Source organism: Poromitra crassiceps, assembly GCF_964638095.1.
Source record: "Poromitra crassiceps genome assembly, chromosome: 4".
Taxonomy (NCBI): Eukaryota; Metazoa; Chordata; class Actinopteri; order Beryciformes; family Melamphaidae; genus Poromitra; species Poromitra crassiceps.
This window is the reverse complement of record NC_139626.1, coordinates 30,370,216-30,396,230: the sequence shown is the minus strand read 5'-3', so window position 1 is coordinate 30,396,230 and position 26,015 is coordinate 30,370,216. Positions and strand designations below refer to the sequence as shown.

General features: G+C 44.9%; 2 protein-coding genes across 3 annotated transcripts in view; both read right to left on the bottom strand.

Moving 5' to 3' along the window:
• The window catches only part of rab11fip3 (RAB11 family interacting protein 3 (class II)), a gene marked incomplete at its 3' end in the record, with an annotated part of 52,372 nt that extends 31,853 nt beyond the window's left edge, over window positions 1-20,519 (bottom strand). Inside the window, exon 1 of the mRNA XM_083636257.1 lies at window positions 20,443-20,519. Coding sequence (XP_083492383.1) covers window positions 20,443-20,475 — 33 coding nt within the window. The 5' untranslated portion in view covers window positions 20,476-20,519. The remainder of the gene's footprint in view (window positions 1-20,442) is intronic.
• A 3,816-nt stretch (window positions 20,520-24,335) lies between these two features.
• The window catches only part of decr2 (2,4-dienoyl CoA reductase 2, peroxisomal), a 10,077-nt gene continuing 8,397 nt past the window's right edge, over window positions 24,336-26,015 (bottom strand). The window contains exons 9-10 of one of the 2 annotated variants that reach the window (XM_083636271.1): window positions 25,518-25,770; window positions 24,336-24,635 (exon numbers count right to left, since the gene is read on the bottom strand). In XM_083636271.1, coding sequence (XP_083492397.1) covers window positions 25,550-25,770 — 221 coding nt within the window. In that variant the 3' untranslated portion in view covers window positions 24,336-24,635; window positions 25,518-25,549. The remainder of the gene's footprint in view (window positions 24,636-25,517; window positions 25,771-26,015) is intronic. The other variant, XM_083636270.1, reaches the window with a different exon arrangement.

Sequence of the window (26,015 nt, the reverse complement as noted above, 5' to 3'; positions counted from 1 at the left end):
ATTAAATCCAATAGCCTATATCCCACAGCTATCATGCATTTACTTTTCCAAAAGAAAACAGGTGCAACAGAAGAACATCAAAATGATCCATGGACAAGGAGTTTATAGCCTGGCTCCAGACCAGTCCTCTTGAGTAGAGGGGAAATGAGTTTATGAGTTACAGTAACGATCTTCAGTCTGAATATCAGGCGGAGTTTACACACAGTCCGAAGTTTGGTATGCGTATTTTTATCTGCCATCCGAAAAAATATTGTCACGCACAGAAATCCTTGCACACTTGTGAGTCCGATGCATTTTTATTATTATGTCCGTCGTTCTATTTGCAATACGAAACAAATAGTCTCTCCTGTATCTACGTTACAACATGACTGACAGGCTGAGGCACCAGCGCTGATGTGGAATGGAAAAGGCAGGTCGGGGAATGGTGGACACAATGCTCGCGTTCACCTCGCCAAGTCGGCTGTGCACTGTGGCCGGGTGCAGCAGCACTGCTTCCCGGGTAGAGAGAGCAGAGAGAGGGGGGCCAGTGAGGTGAAGCGAGCCGCTCAGACTTGACTCCAGCCGAGCGGGACTCGGCCGCATCTCTGTCTCCACGGCTTATTTTCGACTTGCATGTGTGACAAACTGCGAGATTTGTCTACTTCACTGACGGTGAAAAAAATCCACAACGAGGAAGGTATGCTGGTGTGTGTGGTGTGGTGGCTGGGTGCCTGTCTCGGTGCTTTGGGGTGCGCGCACGTCATGTGAAAATCGGCTCACAGAATCGGCTATTTAGAGTGACCGGCGCAGATCACCGATCGAGGCCGATCACGTGAAAATCGGCCATTTCCGGTCACGTGCCGATCTCCCCACATATCCTGTTCTACGCAACTCGAGGGAACATACACAGCCTCGCACACACGCAATAGACACCCGATCTACTATGAATCACCTCATTCAATGGAAAGGAATTGCATTCAAATGCCCCCATCGAATGGAGAGGAGTTGTACAATCTCTACAACCCAGTTTCCCTGGGGTTGTAGAGATTACTTGCAAAACCCCATTTAATGGGTAGGATTCAGGGGTTGTACAGATTACTTGCAAAACCTCATTTAATGGATAGGATTCTCCATTGGCTCTTCTCTCAACCACCCTGCCCACCTCTGCAGGCATGGGGAGGGTCTGCTTGGACCCCTGTGTCCTTAGGTTTAGGCATGGGGGATGGGAGAGGTTAGGGTTAGGGGTGGGAGAGGTTAGGTTTAGGCATGGGGGTGGGAGAGGTTAGGTTTAGGCATGGTGGGTGGGAGAGGTTAGGTTTAGGGTTAGGGGTGGGAGAGGTTAGGTTTAGGCATGGGGGGTGGGTTAGGGTTAGGGGTGGGAGAGGTTAGGTGTAGGCATGGGGGTGGGAGAGGTTAGGTTTAGGCATGGGGGGTGGGTTAGGGTTAGGCATGGGGGGTGGGAGAGGTTAGGTTCAGGGTTAGGGGTGGGAGAGGTTAGGTTTAGGCATGGGGGTGGGAGAGGTTAGGTTTAGGCATGGGGGTGGGAGAGGTTAGGGTCTGGGTTAGGATTAGGCATGGGAGAGGCTTGGAGGGGTCTCCAGAGACGACCCCCGAGGGTCTCGAACCCTCCGTTCGGCCCCCAGACCTTCCGTTCGGCCCGCAGACCCCCCGAAGCGACCCCAGGACCTCCACAGGGTCCTGCGGCCCACCCAGGCCTCGGAGACCCCAGGTTTATCCATTGAATGGGGTTTTGCAAGTAATCTCTACAACCCAGAGAAACTGGGTTGTAGAGCTGTCCATTGAATGGGGTTTTGCAAGTAATCTCTACAACCCAGAGAAACTGGGTTGTAGAGATTGTACAACTCCACCCCATCGAATGGGGACATTTTACCCGATCTACTAATAGAACACAACACAACACTGAACAGTCTGTTACACTATCAACAAAGCAAGGACTAAGGTTTTACCGAATCCCGTCAACTCATACTGCTTTTAATGCTAACCGTAGGTGTCTTTGGTTGCAAGCCGAAAGAGGAAATCGTTAAAAATGCCCGACTTTGCAGTGCTCGCTCATTTCATATCAGGTAAGCTGTAGTAGGCTGCTAGTAACAGCCACATCGCTCGGTTAGTTAACAACCAAGTAACGTTAAATAATGTCATTATTGAGTTGAACTGATTGGAACAAGGACATCATTAAAAATGCCCGACTTTGTAGTGCTCTTCATAATCAGGTAAGCTGCCTGAAACTGTAGGCTGCTTATCCACATCGCTCGGTTAGTTAACGACCAAGTAACGTTACATAATGTCATTATTGAGTTGTGTGCATTATCAACATAACAATATATCTTTGCAAGTTACAGAATAATTATCTACGCTATCCCCAGTTATAAAGGAAAGCACGATATGTATTGCTGGCCACTAGGCTTGGCCAATTGACAGCGCCAGTGCGTATGGGTCTGTAAGACATATCCCATTAAACAACGTTAATTTCGATGCATAACATTGCTTATCACTAGGCGATAAGCTGTGGTAGTAAGCCGAGAACTGCATTTTAAAACTAAAATCTAACTGTGTGTCGCAGATGGGCACAGAGCAGTCCTGACAGCGGGGCTTTTACACAGTTCTCAGTGTCTGTCAATGCTGGGCTCACGGTTTTTTGCCTACACGATGCGCGCGCAGCTCCAATGTTGACAGCTGTATAAGGGGTCTATAGAGATAGACAGACAGATAGATTTATAGAAAAATTAATTGCTCCAGTAGGGATAATAAAGATTTCTCTACTCTCCTGGTATGACCTGGTATGACCTGGCAGCCGCAGAATAGAAAACTGGCAGCACTCTGGACCTCGAGGACTCGATTCGAGGACCACCGGTCTCGACGTTTCATGAATAAATTCTGTAATAACACACGTGGAATGTTTCTCCACTTAACTGCAGTCTGAGCAAACTGACTTAACTGCAGTCTGAGCAAACTGACTTAACTGCAGTCTGAGCAAACTGACTTAACTGCATTCTGAGCAAAGTGACTTAACTGCAGTCTGATCAAAGTGACTTAACTGCATTCTGAGCAAAGTGACTTAACTGCATTCTGAGCAAAGTGACTTAACTGCATTCTGAGCAAAGTGACTTAACTGCATTCTGAGCAAAGTGACTTAACTGCATTCTGAGCAAAGTGACTTAACTGCATTCTGAGCAAAGTGACTTAACTGCAGTCTGAGCAAAGTGACTTAACTGCAGTCTGAGCAAACTGACTTAACTGCATTCTGAGCAAACTGACTTAACTACATTCTGAGCAAACTGACTTAACTGCATTCTGAGCAAACTGACTTAACTGCAGTCTGAGCAAAGTGACTTAACTGCATTCTGAGCAAACTGACTTAACTACATTCTGAGCAAACTGACTTAACTACATTCTGAGCAAAGTGACTTAACTGCATTCTGAGCAAAGTGACTTAACTGCATTCTGAGCAAACTGAATTAACTGCAGTCTGAGCAAAGTGACTTAACTGCATTCTGAGCAAACTGACTTAACTACATTCTGAGCAAACTGACTTAACTACATTCTGAGCAAACTGACTTAACTGCATTCTGAGCAAACTGACTTAACTGCAGTCTGAGCAAACTGACTTAACTGCAGTCTGAGCAAACTGACTGAAATGGCCCACATAATGCATTCAGAGCAAGGCCAGGAGGACACTATGTGAAAAACAGTCTTAGCACGTTTCACTCATGTAACAGTTTAATTGCAGAATTCTGTGAACTACCAGCATATTTTTTATGACTGTACAAAAATAAAAAGATAGCAATAAAAAGAGCTCTGACCTCAGGAGAAACATCTTTTCCAATGTCATGTATTTAAGATTTTATTGGCTACGGCGGCAATATTGAGTTTACGAGGATTTTACAAGGTTACAATGTCTCTGTTCAGAAGGGGTGGATTGAGCTCCAGCAGACTACTGGCCATACAATTCATTTCAAGACTAATTTAAACAACAACAATGCAAACTTAATTGTCATGAATAGAATGCGTTTCAGTGTTTCCCCTAGAAAATTCTTCAGGCCTTGAGGGATTTTGAAACGTACCCCGACCGCAACGGTGGGGCCCTCGCTGGCGACGCTAAACTTTTAGCTAACCTGTTCGCATCTATGTTCGCAATGGCATCCCAAGTATCATACTATTATGGGATGTGATGCGAACAGTTGTATTATGGGATGTGCGTTTTCCAAGCAACACGTTGACACATTTTGGAACAGCGCTGGCACGATGCTCCTAAAAGCAAAATGCTTTGAATGATTTGGAATCTTCTATTACTGTCAACACTGTCAACACCAGTATTGTTGTATTGTAATAATATGCCACAAAGGTTTATTGCAATTTTGGGGAGAGCGGGGGGGAGAGCAAAAATGTATTTCTTTTTTCTGGCCTGGCGGTGGCGTCGTTGGCATGGCGGGCCCGCCAGGCCTGTAGAATGGTAGGGGAAACATTGCGTTTTCACCACACAGAATAAAAGACGGCTTGCAGAGTGCATTATGTCCATGGCACACTTTTGCTATATTTTGTTTCCTTCACATTAAAATGCCTTCCTTCATGCTTGTTTGTTTTTTAGATTATTTTTTGGGGCATTTTTGCCTTATTATATAAGGACAATAGAGTAGGTTGACAGGAAGGGTGGGGAGAGAGAGGGGATGGCGTGTGGCAAAGGAATACCGGGTCGGATTCGAACCCGGGTGGGCCAGGTGAATAAATAAATGAGAGACTGACCTTCTATTTTACCTTTATTATTGTTATATCAAAAATCAAAATTGTCCGAAAAAAGATTTGGGTAAGGTTAAATCATATTCACATACGCTTCTTTGTAATGCACACACTCACAGCGATAAGGGCTTCTATTCACAGTGGATCCCAAGCTGCAGTCAAGTGATCATCAGTTACATCAGAGTACCTGTATGTTCCCTGATTCACTAGTCTCGCTGGCCAGCCTCCTCTCCCTTCCGTCCGAGGAGTCTGGCGCCGCAGGTCTCCATAACTGGGATAAACCCTCCCCTGCACTACTCTGCTCTCCCATTTGAGCGACTGTTTCGGTGGCAGCCGGATGTCTGCTCCCGGCTTATTACAAGCTCTGTCATTGGCTCCGACCATGTCAATCAGAGCGGCTTCCGCTCCCTCCTCCCTATGTGTCGCTGTAAATAGTGCCCTGCCGCCGCAGTGAAAACAACAATGCTAACTAGCTAGCAAGTTAACGGCAGAAACCTACACGCTAGCTCGTTGCTACACGCTGAAAATGGCAAGTTGGATTGCTTGAAACTATTTTCCAACGGCACTGCCGCTAAGCGCCGCCCATCGCAATCCCACTATGGAGACCTGCGGCGCCAGACTCCTCGGATGGAAGGGAGAGGAGTCTGGCCAGCGAGACTACTGATTCACTAACCTGTATGTTCCCTGATTCACTAACCTGGCAACAAGAGCTGTTGTCCAATAATAAAATGTGTGCTTTGCACCAGTATAGGACCTCAGATAGCTTGTTTTTCTAGACAGCCCAAGGGTATGAGAGATGGACTCTGATTTAGGCTATTGCGAAAGCTTTAACCAGACCTGATTCCTCAGAATACCTTCCAGATGAATGCTAGCGGTTATCTGGCATCCAGTGACCTAGGCCAGGGCCGAGACTTAGGGCTATATCATCCAGTGACCTAGGGCAGGGCTGAGACTTATGCCTATATCATCCAGTGACCTAGGGCAGGGCTGAGACTTATGCCTATATCATCCAGTGACCTAGGCCAGGGCTGAGACTTAGGTCTATATCATCCAGTGACCTAGGCCAGGGCCGAGACTTAGGTCTATATCATCCAGTGATCTAGGCCAGGGCAGAGACTTATGCTTATATCATCTAGTGATCTAGGCCACAGCCGAGACTTAGGTCTATATCATCCAGTGACCTAGGCCAGGGCAGAGACTTATGACTATTTCAACCTGTGACCTAGGCCAGGGCCGAGACTTATGCTTATATCATCTAGTGACCTAGGGCAGGGCAGAGACTTATGCCTATATCATCCAGTGACCTAGGCCAGGGCCGAGACCTTGGTCTATATCATCCAGTGACCTAGGCCATGGCCCGAGACCTATGCCTATATCATCCAGTGACCTAGGCCATGGCCGAGACTTATGCCTATATCATCCAGTGACCTAGGCCAGGGCAGAGACATATGCATATATCATCCAGTGAACTAGGCCAGGGCCGACAGACTTATGCATATATCATCCAGTGACCTAGGCCAGGGCCGAGACTTATGTTTATATCATCCAGTGACCTAGACCAGGGCCGAGACTTATGCCTATATCATCCAGTGACCTAGGCCAGGTCCGAGACTTATGCCTATAGGGCCCGAGACTTATGCCTATATCATCCAATTAACCTAGGCCAGGGCTGAGACTTATGCCTATATCATCCAGTGACCTAGGCCAGGGCTGAGACTTATGCCTATATCATCCAGTGACCTAGGCCAGGGCCGAGACTTATTCCTATATCATCCAGTGGTCTAGGCCAGTGTTTCCCAACCGGGGGTACGCGAGCACATTGCAGGGGGTACGCGGAAAGATGATTAATACAATTTATTTTCAGATGAGAGGAGAGAGAAACTCCGCGCCGCAACTATTGTTCCGGGGCTCCCCGGAAGCTGTTAACTGTGACACCTCTTCTCTGTGAAAAACAAAAGAAGTCGTTCACGCTGGCTGCAGGTCAAACAATAGCTCTCACTATGCGTAAGTGAATCAAACGCCCGGCTGATCCGGATTTCGGTTCAGGCGAGCCAAGTGAAAAAAGGAAAAGGGAGGCCAGGTCTAAACCCCGGCTGTTCAATGAAAAATACATTTTCTATGGATTTACCTGTACCTCAGCGGATCCACCGCAGCCACAGTGTTTTTTCTGTGGCGAATTCCTGGCAAATAATTAAATGAAGCCAGGTCATCTGCAGACAGCTCATCTGAGTTTGAAAGGGAATATCCTGAACTGGGAAATGTGCACTGAACTTTTGCATTTTGGATCTAATATGTGTGATATTTTTTGTGATATTTGTGTGTGCTATTTTGGTGTGATGTGCACTGATTTGAACTTTTGCTTTTTGGATCTACTTATCTTATGTGTGATATTTTGCCTGGTAACAGCTGCCCCCAGAACTGTCAAAGCTTATGAAAGACAAACTAGCTCAGGTGTCTTTGTAAAAGTGCCAATAAGTGACTGAATAAAATAGTTGAAACTGTTACTGTGTGAGTCTGAATATATCTATCTCTATATAGGCTATATATAATATTTTGTTCATTCTCAATAAGTGTATAGCTATTTGTATTAAAAGGGAGTCATTCAAAATGATTTTAATTTAATAGTTTTAATTTAATAATCAGTTGTGTTGGATAGTAAAAGTTTAATGAGATTAATGGAACAAATTTGGGAGAATCATCAACACGCTGTCAGGGGTACACTTGGCATGGCAAAACAGCTCAAGGGGTACCCAGCACAAAAAAGGTTGGGAACCACTAGGCCAGGGCCGAGACTTATGCCTATAGGGCCCGAGACTTATGCCTATATCATCCAATGACCTAACCCAGGGCTGAGACTTATGCCTATATCATCCAGTGACCTAGGCCAGGGCTGAGACTTATGCCTATATCATCCAGTGACCTAGGCCAGGGCCGAGACTTATTCCTATCTCATCCAGTGATCTAGGCCAGGGCCGAGACTTATGCCTATAGGGCCCGAGACTTATGCCTATATCATCCAGTGACCTAGGCCAGGGCTGAGACTTATGCCTATATCATCCAGTGACCTAGGCCATTGCTGAGACTTATGCCTATATCATCCAGTGACCTAGGCCAGGGCTGAGACTTATGCCTATATCATCCAGTGACCTAGGCCATTGCTGAGACTTATGGCTATATCATCCAGTGACCTAGGCCAGGGCTGAGACTTATTCCTATATCATCCAGTGACCTAGGCCAGGGCTGAGACTTATGCCTATATCATCCAGTGACCTAGGCCAGGGCTGAGACTTATGCCTATATCATCCAGTGACCTAGGCCAGGGCTGAGACTTATGCCTATATCATCCAGTGACCTAGGCCAGGGCTGAGACTTATTCCTATATCATCCAGTGACCTAGGCCAGGGCCGAGACTTATGTTCTATATCTGCAGAATTAACGGTGGCGCCGCGCAATCAAAATCTATTTGCACAAATGACAGAGTGAGCCAAAAGTGGTACATTGCAAAATGTCACTAACTCATCAGGACACTGTCATTACAGGCGTGTATGGTTGACTAAATGAGCTGGGAGGGAGGCTGACAGTCTGTGGGGTGAGGTTTCTGTGGTTTAGGCTCACTCGAGCCTTGGGAAAGCAAGCAAGCAGCACACAATGCGAACATGGTCATTTTACAAAAGCGTTCATTCTGTGTGGGGCTTCTCTGTTCTGCACTTTTTTGCACGGGGTATCAGTTACATACGCTGAGAAAAAGCTGAGCTGCTTAGCAGCGTTGAGCTCCAAGAAGGCTGAAGCTCCTAATAAACTCTGCATTCAGTCTCACAACGCCAGTGACTCATGATCTGGGCTGGGCCAATGAAAGCCTGCTGCACTGAGAGACAGGGAGAGGCCCCGCCCCCGTCTCGCTGAACGCTGGTCCAACACTACGATCTGGAGCTCAGGATGCTTCTTCCCGCGCCCCCATCTCTGCTATGAAAACACATCGCCATGAACTAGGTTGGCTATATAGGCCAGAGGGTCGCTTGGTGAAGAAACGGGGTGTTTCAAGGTTGGAAAGTGTGAGGAGAAACCGATTCAGGAGCAGCATCAAACTCGTGGAATTGCACAAAGGCACTTTACCCCCTGACCCTGCAACATGATCACCAGTCACTCAGTCACCACACACACTCACCTGCTGCTAAGCGCCTAGCTTACCTGTATGCTGAAATGTTCAACTGACATTCCTTTGGTGTGGTTTATGTACGTCTTCAAATATGATCTTTGTTGGATGTCTGTGAATGTCTAACTCTAGGTTCAAGATTCACTATATTTATTGTCCCTCCGTTGTACAAGTACTGTACACACACGTGTGAAATGTGTCTGGTAGGGGCTCCATTACAAGACAAGTACAGTATGTACATAGTCACAACAGTAATACTTATGTATGTAAATAAGGCTAATTGGGCAAACAGTAAATAAGGCAAACAGTGGGGGGAGGGGGAGCGATTCACCTTATTCCTGGACCTACGTTTCCCATGATTCTCAGCGGTTGCTGGTTGTCGACTTCCTGTTTAAAAAAAATTCACTAGCAAGGAGGTGCGCGCGGCTGTCAAAGAGTGGGAACGTTTGGCTTATTTGATCCGAAATGGCTAAAAATAGTAACGTTGTGGGGTTGCATAGCGGCAATATTTTCCAAAAACGAGGTGGAATGTCAATTCACTCGTACTGTACGGGCTTATTTTAGCCAAAATGGCTAAAAATAGTATGTGGTTGCAGAGCAGCCGCTTTTGTTTTGAAGGCTAAACGTCCAAACCGGAACTCTTATTATTTGGTGATTGAACGTAGCTTTAGCGGTCTCTCTCTTTCAACATTCAAGATATTGTCACTCCATTGTACAATTATGCACGTGTGAAATTATTGTGCTGGGGGGCTCCATTACAAGACATAGGTAGGTACGATTATTTTCAGTCTCTTACGCTATGAACGGTCCTCGGCAGAAACAGGCAACCGGCAGCTGGAAACAGGGGAGGGAGGGTGTCATGGAAGCGCCCATGGTCTCACCAGGAAACTTGTGAATAGAATAGCAATATGATAGAATAAGAAAAATAGCACCACTTGTCAGTGGAAGCGAAGGTGATGTCAGGGCAAGCTGTGTGTGTGTGTGTGTGTGTGTGTGTGTGTGTGTGTGTGTGTGTGTGTGTGTGTGTGTGACACACACACACACACACACACACACACACACACACACACACACACACACCTCTGCTGAGTGAGGTGAGAAAACTGAGGTTGGACTGCATGTGTATGTGGCCATAACAAAAACAAAACAAAAAGTTTAACATTGTCTATAAACAGACTGCAAGCCTGTTCATTTCTTCAGCACTATTGCAACATACAGTCCATCTGTGCAAGTTATTGCTCCTGCCATAAGTGACTAGTAGGGAATTGGTAAAAGTGTCATAACCCACCTGTAATAAAAGGGTTAGGTAAAAAACACTGCAGTAGCCAAAGCAAATAGTACAATGGAAACCAAACATGCCCATGTATCTTAGGCAAGCTAAACCTGTTGAGTCTTTTATACCACTTCTTAAAACCCATGTTATAAACTTCCTGTCTCTAACAATTCTTAAATACGCAATTCTTTGTTTTTTTTTATTAGTGACTAGATTTTGTCTTTGCATCTTTCTAGGCTCTGTAAAGCACCTTGTAAACGTTGTTTGTGGAAAAAACGTAAAGTTGAAACTGATAAATGAATTGAATGTCTTGTTACCTAGTCATAGCATGTAATATGATGTACTGTACTGTATGACGAGACTCTACCAGCCTAGCCCTGAAGCTCCATGACACCACTGTCCTTTCCACTGCTCAGCAGAGCGGTGACGACCTGCCGGCGGTTTTTTTTACGGTTTCCTCTATTTGTGTCTAATCAGTGCAGGGGCACGCCTGAGCACCTCCACACAGACCAGTGTTGTGCAGAACCCCCGTGGAGACACATACCGCCCTGGTGGGAGCCTCTCCGACAGACGGGGTTTCAAAATAGCTCTTACAGATAACCGTCTCATGAGGCCATAGGCCTAGTTTGTCTGCGAAAGACTCAGGGTTGACAGGGCTAATGACAGACAGTGTCTTTCGATGGAGAATGTAACACAGACACACACAAAAGCAAACTAGAGAGAGAGGGGGGGGGGATTTCGGGGCATGGGACATTCCACTGCAGATTAGGCAGGGGGGGGGGGGGGGGGGGGATAGTACATAAAAGCAAGCGGGCCAGGGGAGGGCGGCTGGCTCAAAAGGGGTTGGGAGTGAGGAGGATGGACACCACAATACACTTCTATATGGGCTTTGTGCAGAACATCGGGTTCAAAGCCAGCGAGTGGCTGGGCTGAAAGATCTGTTTCCATGAGCAAGTGAGCAGATTATGGCCTTGTCCTCCCTCACTACTGCACAACCCGCTCACCTTTCTGAAGCCGTTATTCTAGTGTCTTAAAAGGTTCTGCTGTTCCACACACGTGCAGGACATGTCAGTGAACCCAGAGTGTGGTTAGCTAACTGGGGAAATAGCTGCTTTAGTGACACACTGCTCGGTTTGATCTTGGTGACATAAATGACTATATTGTCACCTCATGCCCAAGTAAGTTATCATCTAGAGATGGAGGGAGAGGTTGATCTGGAGTCGGTGTCAATCAAGAATTGCAATAGTCTTATTTCTTATTACACTTATGTTATGTTCTCCCTTGGAAATAATTTAGACAATTGAAAAGGGGGACAAATTGACAATGGTATACACCAGAGCCGTATAATAGAAGAGTTCCGACATCTCCATTCACTCCAATGGACCAGTTTTTTTTTCCAGGAAGTAGAAAGTGGAACTCTTGAGTAAAAAAAGCAGCACTGTCGAGTTGCAGCAAAATAGACAGTTTGTGTTGTACTTTGAAAGGGTTTTTCATCCCTTGAAATCAAATTGTACATTATCAGCTTTATTTTAGCATGTAAAAGTAGCGCGAGACCCATTCCTGGCTGTTCATTGGCTAATGAGTCTCGCATTTTGGTCCTCCGCTGACGCCACTCTCTTACTAGAGGACACTAGTATACACAAACATAGACCATATTTGTTTTCTGCTTGGAAATGAGTCCTCTATAGTTAGATTTAGGCATCACAGGCATATTCAACCCACTCACAATACAGTGCGTGCGTGCGTGTGTGTGTGTGTGTGTGTGTGTTTGTGTGTGTGTGTCCATACGTGTATGTGTGTGTGTGCATGCGTGTGTGTTTTCATTGTCACATCCAGAATCACTGATGTGCTTCCTGGAATGATTCTGAAGATATTTGCATTATAGAGGCACCATCTGAACATTCAGGACATACATGCAAATACTCGATACTCGCGTCGCAGTAATGTATTACGATGCAGTATTGTCAAAACATGCTCTTGCCATTGTTGTTTTGTATTGTGTGAATGCATGACTGTATGTGCTTGTCTTTGTATGTGAGCTCACTAAGACAAATCCCAATCAACTTGTTGACATGGCAAATAAATATTGAATCTTGAAAACATCTCCTGCAGTCTCGCACCGGGCAGCTTACTGGGACGTTACTAACACAACGGATAGATAAAAAAGTAGAGCGCGCACATCCACTCAGAAACGTTACTAACATGGTGCATTACTACCAGATGATCCAATTTAAAGTTGCTCACCGTCTTCACTGTTCTAAGCATAAGTTACACAAGTTCTTCCCTTCTGTCTCACCACTGTGTGACAGGTGTCAAGTGTCAGAGAGGGCATTCTGGTTCTGCCCATCACTAACGGGATTCTGGGCCAAAATATTTGATTGGTACTCTTAAGTCTTAAGGCCTACGAGATAACTCTCCAGCCGGAGGCGGAAATCGCCATCTTTGGTGGCTCAGAGTCCTCTCTGAACTTCCCTACAGCTGTGCAACAGACTCTAACACGGCGGACAACTGTTGCCAAAAAAAAAAAAATCTGAAGGAAGTCCCCCTCTTCACCTTCTTTTCAATTGTGGTTGACGGACATGACTTCTGTTATACAGATGGAGAGGCTTGGGTCCCTGAAGACCATCTCACTCAAGACGTTTTCGGCTGTCTGGGATCCGTTTCTAGCCTACCTCGATGAGGTTAGGGGTGACAGGTGACTCTCCTGGCTGGTTTCTCATGGACCCCTTGCATGGGATACAAGCACATGGACACCTTATGTGGCTAGTAGCACCACGGTGTCATTCGAATATATACGGTAAATATTTATTGTTTTGTTTTTTCTTTCTTTTCCTGTGTCTGAGCCTGTTCGTCTGTCCTGTTTGTATATAGACCTTATTCGATTGATGTCACTCACGTACGGGCACGCCCACTGCCGCCATGTCATTGACATAGTGCATCCGCTTTAAGTGACAGCGTATGTAAGAGCAGAGTTTATAGGAAGCTAGCCGCCGTTAGCGTTACCTGTATCGTTCCAATTGTGTTCGGATGGTGACCTGCGTTAGGCATGGCTGTAGTAATGACAGCAATAAAGTCCCCGTGGTTTGTTTCTATCTCTACCGTCCACAGACGTGAAGGGAGCGAGACGGAGGATACGTCAGCAGCACAGGAGATGTGTGGATAGTTAGGAGAGACAGGTGAAACTTTCTGACAGCTCCTCACAGCAAAGTCTGTTCACCTCGTTTTTTCTTTCGTTTATTATTACAGGCATTAACGGCAGCATACAAACAACAACTCTGGGGTTTTTATTGCTGTCATCACTATCGCTATTTTGTAATGGAAGAGAAACGACAATAAGGCCGTTACTATAGTTGTCAGCTGCAGGACGGTATGTCAACAATATGGCGCTGTCCGGGGTTAGCGAATAAGGGCTATTGTTCAAGAAAGATGGAAGAAAAAAAAAAGGAAAAAAACGAACATGGTCCGTTACTAACATGGTGCGTTACTAACATGGTGAGTTACTAACATGGTGAGTTACAAACACGGCGCGTTACTAACATGGTGCGTTACTAACATGGTACAATACAGAAGAACGATCTGTGCCAAGCCGTTGCCTAAGCTATGACTAGGGGAAACTCATCACTCATGGAAAGCCTCTGCAGAGTCTTGCCAACAAGAATTCACCACAAAGAAAACAGAATGATTTGCAGACACAATAAAAAAAAATTACCCACGAAAGTAAACAGCATTTACCACATTCAGAATTATTTCTGAATGTGGTAAATGGTGTTGGCTAATAAACCGTTAACTTACTCGTTACGAAATCCTGACTTCCCCCTCTCACCCCCACATCCATTTGGCTAACACCCCCTAAGTGTAATTATGTTTTGGAGTGTTTTTTTTAATGAATCATGGTCCCGATGGTTTTCTCAACCACACTGCTGAAATACCCGAGTTACCACTTGGGTTTACAACAGAATCTCACTAATCGGATCCTCTCAGGAATTGGGCTCATTCAAAATGTGTGATATGTTGAGATAATTTAAACACAATGATATATTGAGGCAAAGCTAATTCAAATATAAACAGATATGCACATTTCCCCCCAAAAAATAAATTTTTATGGTGTCAACTGCAGATGACAGGTCGTTAAATTGATGCATGCTGCCTGAAAAATATAATTGGAACGAGTGCACACACCCAATATAAAAACCTTCTACTCTGTTCATTATAGCACTGTACAGTATGCATTAGGCCAGAGGTTTTCAAAGTGGGAGGCGGGCCTCCCCAGGGGGCTCCAACCTCGAGGCAGTTTCAGGGGAGGCTCAGTGAATGGAAGTGAAACAAATATTACATTAGTTATCAAAATGAGATCACATAGAATAGCCTAAATAAATGTGTGTGATTTAGTTAAAGAGACAGTTCAGACTGAGATACAGTAGTTTTGAGGAATTGTACTGTTTTTCCCAATTCCCCAGAGTCAGCAACTAATAACTGCCTTCAGACAGACAGACAGACCTTTCTTATGTATTTGGTGTAGTCTGAAGTATGTCAAACAGCAATAACAGGCTATCTTGGCTCAATTGCCGGGTGTCTAAAGGGACCAAATAACATATTTCATGACCCCATAGGCATCCAGGAATTGAACGAGGGTGGAGCCTTTTTTCCAAGCTTGGTCTCTGGGGGGAGGGAGGCCCACAGTCTCAGACTTTGAAAACATCTGCATTAGGCCTTTCATCAGTAATGACCGCATACATCTCTGATACGAGAAGAATGAACCATTTGCACATTTTGACTGATAAGTAATTCACACTAGGACTTCAAACACCTGGGTGGAGGCCATGTCAGATTAGACTCGACCTTATAAATGATCCTGGATCCTTGAGTTACCCCGAACGAGCGCCAAATCCCTTCAAAGATTAGGTGTATATGCTGCATTACATAACATTCCTCCAATTCTGAAGAGAGGTCTGTCTGCAGCTCGCTTACTTCTCGTACACGAAGAAAGCAAACAAACCTAAGCCTGCCTCTCTCCGTGATCACCTAAGGACAGAAATCGGAGAAGCAACGGCGTAAGCTGCAAGGGCACAAATTGCCAATATAATACTGTAGCTCCTGGAAACCAGATATCCAACAGCTAAGCTCCAAGACACAAAAAGAGGTAGGTCGAACTAATCGATCTGCACAATCGGGTTAGCAGTCCAGGCAAATGGTTCAGGAGCAGAGATCCCGAGGAAACTGCCGGAATCTAAATACTTTGGGGGGTATAGGAGAAAGGTCCGGCAGAAACCGAGCACCGAGGAATAACACCAACGCGTACAGGGTACGCCTGTGAACTGGGATCAATCAATTCCCTAAAATACAGCCCGACCGATACTGGATTTTGGAGGCCGATGCCGATACCGATATTAGGGAGTAAAAAGATTCCGATATCGCTATATCGGCCGATATTCTTATATTATATAATACACATTATATTACACAATTCTTTTGCAATGATCCCTCAAATATGAAACACTTGACAAAGATATGACTTGACATGACTTGAGATATGTAATGTGGGGAGGATAATTTACAGCTTATCAATAAACTTTATTGTCCAACATTACATCAATGCAATGAAACAGTAAACTGAACTGGGAATGTAATAATTATAAATAACTATACATACCGTAAATTCCGGACTATAAGCCGCGGCTTTTTTCCCGTTTTTTGGCCTTTTTTGCCCCCTGCGGCTTATATAACGGTGCGGCTTATCTATGGATTTTTCCAGCAAACGGCCACTCGGGAACCTCCAAAATCTATGGATGTTGGTATGAGGCAGAACGAGAGCAAGACAGACATTATGAGAGCGAGACCCTGATTGGATGATGTTGCAAAAAATGTGCCTCGCGACCTGATTGGAGCACTGTGCCACTACTCTCTCTCAGCCACTACGGTAAAACACCCTCCCTCCTCCCTCGCTCCGGGGGGAAAAAGGCAGCGATTGAGCCTGAAAGACAGTCTGAATGAAATTGAATGTAACATTCCCAATTCTATGTATTACATTCTAAAAAACTAACAGCAACATTTTGGAAGGCTAAGCCACACAACTAGCTCGTTGTAATCTAACATCATGCTTCAAAAGATGGAGAACTGGCTGTGTTACGACGATGGCGGCGATTGAGCCTGAAAGCCATGTCTGAGACAGTAGCGAGACAGGAACAACAACAGCAGCAGCAGCAAAGGATCATGCACAAACCCGAGACGAAAGGGACTGTCCGTCAGGGCGCGGACGACTGTGTCAGCAACTCCCTCCCGACTACCAGGAGAAATTTACAAACTTCGGCGAATTCACACAAAGAAAGATCAAGGAATATTCCATCGGACCGGAGCAGATCATAAATATGGATGAAGTGCCTTTGACGTTCGACCTGCCTCTCACTAGGACTGTTAACAAGAAAGGTGAATCGTCCATCACGTTGAGAACCACAGGTCACGAGAGAACGAATTTCACTTGTGTTCTTGGCTGCACAGCATCTGGAGTAAAGCTCCCGCCGATGGTGATTTTTAAGCATCTCACAATGTGTGATTTTGTCTGGGGATTAGTGACCTGACTTTTGTTTTGTTGAAATGTTAATAAATGGGAGCTTCCCCAAACAGCCATCTCTTTCCCGACAATCCCCTCTGTGCACGAAGCCTTACATATGGTAATTAAACATCAAAACACCCGCGGCTTATAGACCGGTGCGGCTTATATATGTAAAAAACAGTCAACTCTGCAGGTGCGGCTTATACACCGGTGCGCCTTATAGTCCGGAATTTACGGTACATACATCGGTATCGGTTATCGGCCAATATCGGCCGATAATATCGGTGGACCGATATATCGGTCGGGCTCTAGTATCTACTCCTGGCTGGGCTCCCCAACAAAACAAGAGGTGGAAAAGATATACTGTTAACTAGCAAACGGCCAAAACCCCTCTCCAATAGGGATGGGGCCGATCCGATCCAATATCGCTATCGGGTGCCGATATTGGCACTAATTCACGGATCGGAATTAAAAAAAAAAAAAAAATGCAATTCCAGCGCACAGCTGGCCGTAATTTGCCCATGTATAATAGTATCCTTCTTTGCCTTGTATATTTTCTTAACTTTGTCTGCTTTTTGCAAGGTATATTTAAAAAAAAATCTTTAATTGGCCAAATCTTTGCCTATACTGTATATTCAAGAAAAATATTGGTATCGGCATAATATCGGTATCGGCAGATATCCAAATTCAGGTATCGGAATCGGATCGGAAGTGAAAAAAGTGGATCGGTGCATCCCTACTCGTCTCCAACACTGAAAAAACAAGGTTATGGGGAGGTGGAAGGGGGGGCGGGGCGGGGCGGCATCCAACCCATGAAGTCCCTCTGACTCAGGGAAAACACATTCTACTCTTAATCCTTTCAAATGCTCTGCCTGGGGAGCCACACATACCTACAGCTGGGCACAGGAAACAACAGCATCACAGCCTGTGGCTCTATGAGGCCATTTACACCTGGCGTTAACATGCGCTTTCTGCCATCAGATTGCAATCAGATTGTGCAGCTTGACCACTTGAAATGCCAGGTGTGTAAACGCCCCCAACAAGACACATTGAAGAAGGATTGCAATCGGATCGGGCCAAACCACCTCTGGAGGTGGTCAGGGATGCACTGTGTACACATTGAACACAAGTGTAAATGCAATGTGTCCTCTCAGTCTCAATCTGGATACAGCAACTGTATGCGCATTGAGAGGACAACCATTATGGGTGTTAATAAGTTATCTGGATGTTATCTGGATAAGGAAAAACGCATGTTAACACCAGGTGTAAATTAAATCAGGCTAATGTGGTCAAGCACAATCTGATGGCAGAAAACGCATGTTAACGCCAGGTGTAAATGGCCTCTGTGGTTGATTATTAACGAGTACCCGTCCTCTCGCCCCAACAAAGTGTTAAAACTTGATCCAATGGTACAGAGTGGTAAACTGTTGCTGTGTGTATAACATGCTCTGAGAGAATAGAGGCAAAGTGACCGCCTACTTCCTGCTTCAGCACTGTACCAGAGATTTTCATCCGCCATTTATTTTCCCATACACATTTTGTAAAATGCGTATAAAAATAGTTTTACTGGTTCAAACCAAACGGTACAGATATATTTAGAAACAGGAGAGACCGCATAACATTTCACTGGGCCCAAAACGTAAAAAGAATGCGGCTTTAAAAAAAAAAAATGTCGATGTTGTTTTTTTTAAGTTTTGGTCAGAGTGAAATGTTCTATGGTCTCTCCCGATTATAGCGTTAGCTGAACCGTTTGGTTCGACCAAGTCAAACTATTTTATAAGCATTTTACGAAATGTCTACGGGAAAATAAATGGCGGATGAAAATCTCTGGTACAGTGCTGAAGCAGGAAGTGACGTTCCACTTTGCCTCTCTATGACGTTGCCTCCAATGTCCCCATATCAAAGCAAGAATAGAAAACTAGAATGGACAGTGCCATACGCATGCTCATCAGGTTGCACCTCTGCTTAGTGTTATATCAGTCAGGCTTCATCGTCATTTGCATCTCGCCTTTAACTGTTATTTGCATATGGCGGGTTCCACTTGCTAGGGTTGATTCTTGTTGTCAACATTTGGAGAGGCACACACAGGCAAGCGTTTTAAACGGGACAAGAAGCCGACGTCTTTTTTGACTTTGCACTCTATCTCAATGGAGTGTGGCTTTGGAGGGGAATAAAGCTGATGATGCTGCTGCTGAGTAAAACATTCTAGGACTGAGGGGAAAACAAACAGGATCGCTGTAACCTCCCATTGCTTACACAGAGGAACACTGATTAACCAAGGAGACTAGCATTTCCCAGAGTGGCATTCGAGCAATTTAAGGAATCATTTCAAAGTACCTTTTCAGTGTTCAACTGTTCATTTCCAGGCTGTGGGTTCCGGGTAGGGCTGTGCAATTAAATCAAATTTTTAATCTCAATTTCAATTTTGGCTTCCCACAATTATGAAAACAAGATAATAGAGATAAAACAATTATTTGTTATACATTATTTATTTTTAGCTGGGCTATTTATGTATCTTTTTTCTTTATTTTTCAGTTCAATTGTATTTCAATTTAAAAGAACTTTTTTCAAGTTCAATAAATGTGTGATTTTGCCAAAGTCAATGAGTACGGTAATCGCGTTAAATAATCGTGATCTCAATATCAGTCAAAAATAATCATTATGATTTCTGCCATAATTGAGCAGCCCTAGTTCTGGGGGCTATTTTAAGAATGTGTTCCTTTTGTCTTTGACAGATATCATTGTGAAACTTTACATTTCAGAACACGTGGAAAGCCTGGATGCAAAGGACCAGATAGGCGGCTGAGCACCATGGGTAGAGCGGGATGCATCGGTGATTTTCACAAGAGATTAACCCTAAGCCACCATATGCAAATAGGCAAAATTACATATAGGGAGGAGTGTCAGGCCAGACAGCATTCATTACAGGCAATATGATTTTGATAGACTAATCTGCATAATGACACAAATCCTCATTCTTGAACACTCACAAAATATAGATTACATCCTAATCCAAGCATGGTTGGTTTTAATATGAGTGGCAGTATTAGTCAAATCCATTCAAACCAATGCTCAGAGGAGCAGCTTTGTAGGAAACATGGGGGCAGAATAGTTATGATGGTCAGAGTTGCCACTGTTGTTTACTAAGCTGATGTAGCCATAAAGACAGAAAGAAGTGGGCCTTACAAACTATTGCTGCCTCCTGCGTATGAAGGAAGTGTAGACCACCAGTGCTACCTCTTCTTTATTATTATGTGTACTCAGGGTAACATATACCCAATGTAGCTCATCTAAACCTTTCAACAAATAACTGCCATTTCAAGAGAGAACAGATTATTGTATTGCATCAGATGCAACCAGTACTTAATGATAGAAGTCTTCTCTCTAAATGAAAATGTGCGTGTCAGAGACCAAATATCAGTTAAAATTATTAAACTACTAAATGCTGGCTGATTCAGGCTACTCATTTTGTATGAAGCAATAATGGTTTCAAAACACATGATTGACCTTCATGCAACGTGAAATGATCAAGCTGTGACATCAGACAAATAGATTTCAGCTGATGGATTGAACCGTGCATTTACAGGACGCTCTCTGAGCTGGGGTACAGTGTAAAATCAATAATAAATCATTGAGGTAGATGAATGTCTTTTTGCATTGGTCTCACATATAACTTCAGCATGCAATATCCAGTAAGTGCACGCTCAAAAGAAAGATTTAAAAAGATCTCACCTGATCAGCACCATAGGCCGCAGCGAACTCCATAAACTCCTCAATACGAACAAAGCCATCTCCATCTTGGTCTAAAGCATCAAACACAGCTTTAAGTGGAGAGACATCTTCCTCCCTCGTATTCACCTCGGAGACCATGGGCATGGATTCAGCTACCACCATTTTAGAAAGGGAACTGGTCTCCACGTTTTGCTCACTAGTCCATTCAGGCTCGGGAGAGGAGCTGCTCAGCTCCTGCGGTGGAAAATCAAAAGTAGCCACTGTGTGACAATCTGATTCTGCAAGCTGGCTCGAGTCCGTCAACCTCTCCCCATCGCTCTGCTCAGCTTGCAAATGAGGACCGCTTTCATTATGCACAGCCTCCGGTGGTTTCAAGTCCCAAGTTTCCTCATCATGGAGTTCAGCTGCGGTCGTCGAGCACAGATCCAAAGCCACTGCCTCATCCCCCTGATTTTTGGCTTCCGAGCAAATTTTGCCTTCCATCAAATCTTTACAATCATTCTCCACAGAACAAGTGCTACTGAGCAAGTGACCCTGGAGAAAGGCATCTCCATCTCGGGGCACCTTTAGTGATGAGGGTTCAGATGACAAACTAAGAAGAAATGAGTCATCCTCACTTTGGTGCTCTGAAGTCAGACTTGCAATGACATTTGCCCGTAAGTGTTCCCCCTCTGACTCCACTGCTGGCCGTGTGTGTTCCCCCTCTGACTCCACTGCTGGCCGTGTGTGTTCCCCCTCTGACTCCACTGCTGGGGAATCTGATGCTGCACCTGTGCAGACAAGGGAGGCGGGGGTGATGGGGCGGAGGTTGAGGTTGCTGTCACAATCAGGAACCCCTAAATCCAACAAAGGCACAGATCCCTCCAAAAACTCTGGTGGCGCGCCGACGTGGTTGTGCAGGAGGCCATCCTCGGTTAAACCTTGTGGCGTAGTGTTACTGGCTATGGGCAGATCAGTCACCGGTTCCAGGAATAAACCTTTGTCCGAGGTTTCAGGTGACAAAGTGTCCCCGCCCTGTGAGGGAGGGAGGCCTGTGTGCTCCTCCAGTGACGGGAGTACCTGCTCCTGGCTGACACCATGTGGGTTGGCCTCACCTGTTCGCTCTGGGACGAGACAAGAGGGGGGTTGTTCACAAGACAGGAGATCTGCCAACAAAAAGGAAGCCTCTGTTTTGGTTTCAAAAGTCCTCTCTGAAATCTTCAATGGCGTAGAGGGTTCACTGAGGGTTATCAGCTCGCCCTGACTGCTCGGGACACTTGTGTCCACGGGAGGGGCATCCTGTGTCAGACTGAGTTCCTGGCAGGCTGAGTTTTCGACAATTAATTCAGTGAGGCTAGGGGAAAACGGCCATGACAGAGCACAGTCACCTATATCATCCCTCAGGCCATCAGGTTTTTCTGTATAAGACAATTCTTCTAAAAGTGTACTTTGGAGAGCACCTTGGGAATTTGTGGACCGATCTCCCTCCAACTGTAAGACATTGTCTCCACAAGAGTAATCAGAGATCTCTATGAGACTGTTCAAATTGAAGGGCTCGTCCTGGAAAACCTCTTCCTCTTCACTATGTTGACGTGTGTAATCCGGGTCAACACTTTTGAAATCCAAACCTGTCTGACCGCATTTGTTTTGAGGCAACATGCCTTCTTTGTCTGAATCCAGGGTGTGAAATCCAAGGGGAAACAGCTGTTCTGACTCCCACTCTGACTCCCACTCTGAATGCCCCAAAGGGCCAGACAGAACTGTCGGTTCCATTGATTTCCTTTGCAAACTTGAGGAACTTGGTGACGTCTTATCTCCAAGTCAAGATCCAATTCGTCAGTTTTAATATGGTCATGATTTTACATGGCACTACACATCTTCAGGGGAATCTTTGAATTATGAGTGTGGAGGACTAGCATCATTGTCTCGTTCTAAAACAAACAAAAAAGCTGACCAATCTTAATGAACAGTGACTAGTGACAGGATAAGGTTGAATCACAGTTTTAAGTAACATGTAGGCTCAGAAACAATGTCAGTGAGGTGACAGATTAACAAAGAAAACCTGGGCAATATAAACTTTTGCTGTTTTCACTTCACTAACGTTAGTTGCCAGCCACATCCACATCGCGATAATAATGTTACCTAAATTCAAAATCCATAAATGTTTCGCCTACATGAGTTTCACAGATGTATAAATCTGTTTTGACTCACTATGTCCCATTGTGTCATGTCAGGTCCACTCCTGCTTGTTGTCAAACGCCCCTGCTTCTTCCACACACATCCAATGTCAACACTTCTGAACGACACTGGCAAACACAGGACATGTCTCCTAGTAAGCCAATTTGAAACAAAACTAAGCAACCACTGTTTGTCAACATTAGCCTTCTTAGCCAATCATCCAATCTTATCCATCGCAAGCTAATTTGTCAAACAGCGCAGCGCAGCAACGGTGTGGCCAGTAACGTTATCAAGACCCGTCACTTCTCATACAAAGCGACTGGCTAAATATAAGCTCGAGTGGCAATTATCCAAATAGGAACGAGTAAATGCTAGCATCGAGCATCCCACTCATTACGTGCCATTGGGCAGGGAATCTGCTAAACAGCTAGCTAGCGAAATTAGCTTAACGTTATTAGCTAGCTAGCTAGCACGCCAAATAGTCCATCCCATCCTCCCTCTCTATAACGAGACAGTGTTAAAATATTCCCCGATTTTAAAAGGCAAATTCGGAACTGTTCGTCTTTAAGGCAGTCCAGTGTTTATATCCGCAATTTGATGTTTTCCAACAACCATCCACCTGTATCTGTCACCACACAGGCCAGGCGGGTCTCGGCACGAAACCGTCCATTCGTCCGCGATTTCTTCAGTTATTCTCGTCCCAAAAACAGCTGTTATATCTCCGCACGTCGAAACCCACGACAATAGCGACAGCAGTCTCAAATACAACCAGAAAGCTCCATCATATGCCAATTAGTGTCCACCGCCGACAGACATGTCACCGAAAGCTCTCGCATCAGCATCACCAGCGTCCCATCCTCCTCCTCCAGCCGCATACAAACCAGTGACGTTTCACGCAAGCGTAGAAGATAGCCCGCAGTATCATTGGGTTTATATAGGATCGATACACTTTATGATTGGCGGTCGTGCACAATGACTCACAGTGATACAAAGTAACCTTCACTTGCATGATAGGTATGGAGAACGATTATACTAACTGAACGTTATTGATAACCCCACCGAGAGGTCAGAGGCCAGGGTCCGTTCCAGGATATACATACATCTCTCTCTCTATATATATATACTGTGTGTATATATATATATATATATATATACTGTGTATGTGTGTGTGTGTATATATATATATATATATATATATATATATATATATATATATGAATAAAGATAGATAGATGAGAGATAGGTGTGTGTGTGTGTGTGTGTGTGTGTGTGTGTGTGTGTGTGTGTGTGTGTGTGAGAGAGAGAGAGGGGAGAGACACAATTTTTTAATATGAATCTGATATTGTTGGGCCAAATAGGAGATTGATTATTATTTTGAGATCATAAAAATAGCTTACTAACGTTTAATGGGTGCATTTGTAACTTGTATTTTGGCGCCCCCATCTGACGTGTAATGAACATAGCATCTAGTATCAAATGAACATTGTTCTTCAGGCCTGAGTGCAGTGTTATGAGAAACATTTGACCTACCTGACATAATGGCCTGCTCGGTTGTATAATTACAATCCATGCTCAAACAATCAACTCAAGGATAGGATTGTTGAAGTGGCAAAAAGAACATATATGACAAACATCTGTGCTGACAATGATTGGCGTGTGGTATCCTACTGGAATCAAATTGCAGTCACAATTAAATGTAATTCTAAAAGTTTTATTAATATAGAGGTTCTGAAAAAAATTACATAAAAATGGCAAGTGATTTACACAGCTGGCCCTAAAACACATGATCACAAATGACAGCACTGTGAGGGGTGAGTTATCCTGACTTCATACATAATTCAGGTCCATCACTGGCGTGTTAAACACGTTTCATATGAAGATATGTTCTACATTGCAGTAAATACATTAGTGTTGAACTTCTCCCTGCATCAGATCACATAGACCACAAATGGCATATCAGTGTTACAGATGGCCCCTAATTTGCCCTTTTATTTTCAATGTTTACTTGTCTCTTTTCTTTTCCGATGACCAATAACCTGAAATAAAATAAGAGAGATGAGCAGATTAGTATGGATTGCACTGTATTGATGTCACTTTTCTGACTCTCTTTAAGCTGCTAACTCTATTCCTGCACAATTATTCAAGTCTGCAGGGCCTCAAATGACTGCGTTTACATGGACTTGAGTATCCCGCTTACTGTCGGGGTTTTGGAGTATCCCGTTTTTGTGTTTGCACAAGTAAACATCATATCCCGGTTTCAGAAACCTGGATAAGCCCTTATCCCTGTTTTGAGAAAGCCGGTTATGCTAGCTGGAGTACTCCGAAAGAACCCGGGATACTGCTGCATGTATACACCTTATCCTGCTTTCTGACCGCAGCAGACTACGTGCGCAGGTGCGGCTTCAGCCAAGTCTCACTTCTGGAGCGATGAGGAAATGGAGTTTTGCCGAGTTTTGTCTTTCGGTGATGAAATAATTAAATGCTTGTCAGCTTAGATAGGAGAAAGCATCGAAATGCTGCCCTATTCAAGTCTGTAGTACACAAACTACAGGACGAAGGTGTTGTGACTCAAATGAAAGCAAGAAGCCGCGCACCGTGTATTGTATTGTATTGTAACGATCACAGGCGCCTGCGCAAATAGCATGCAGTGATCAGTCACCGGGATACTACTACTTATCATGTATACAGGGATATGAGTAACCTGCTTTCTCTCTGTTTCATGTAAACGCCATATCCCGAATATGATCAAAACCGGGATAAGCCTCATAACCAGGATACTCAAGTCCATGTAAACGCAGTCAATAATGTTACCATGGCTCTCCAAAATCAGGCCATTGACACCATCCACCACAACACACTCGCTTCTCAGTCACACCATCCTTCCACAGGGACCTCAGGCTGCACCTCCTCCTACACACCTGCGTCAGGAGGAGGGCATGGGGGCCCTTGTTCACAGTTTAGCGGATTTAGAGGAGGCTATACCCAACAGCATGGAGAAGTCATTAGCCGAGGTCAGCCACGAGCCGCCGTCTGCCACCAGGACGGCTCCAGTCACGTAGGAGGAGGCCCGGCTGGCCAAGAACAGAACGCCGTGCGCCATCTCCGTCTTGTTGCCCGCTCGCTGCAGAGGAATGGAGCGGAAAGCACCGGCAGCCTCCCCTCTAGGGCCACCTGACCCATTTAAAAAAGGGGGGGGGGACATCCTCAGATAATCTTATACTGTTATGTATCATCGATCTTTGATGTTTAATGCAATCCAGGAGTTAGTTGGCAATGATGACACTTTTGTGTGTGTGTGTGTGTGTGTGTGTGTGTGTGTGTGTGTGTGTGTGTGTGTGTGTGTGTGTGTGTTCATGCCAATTGGCTAAAAGGGGGCGGTGGGGGGCAGATTTCAAATGTAGGGTGGCAGAGGCAGA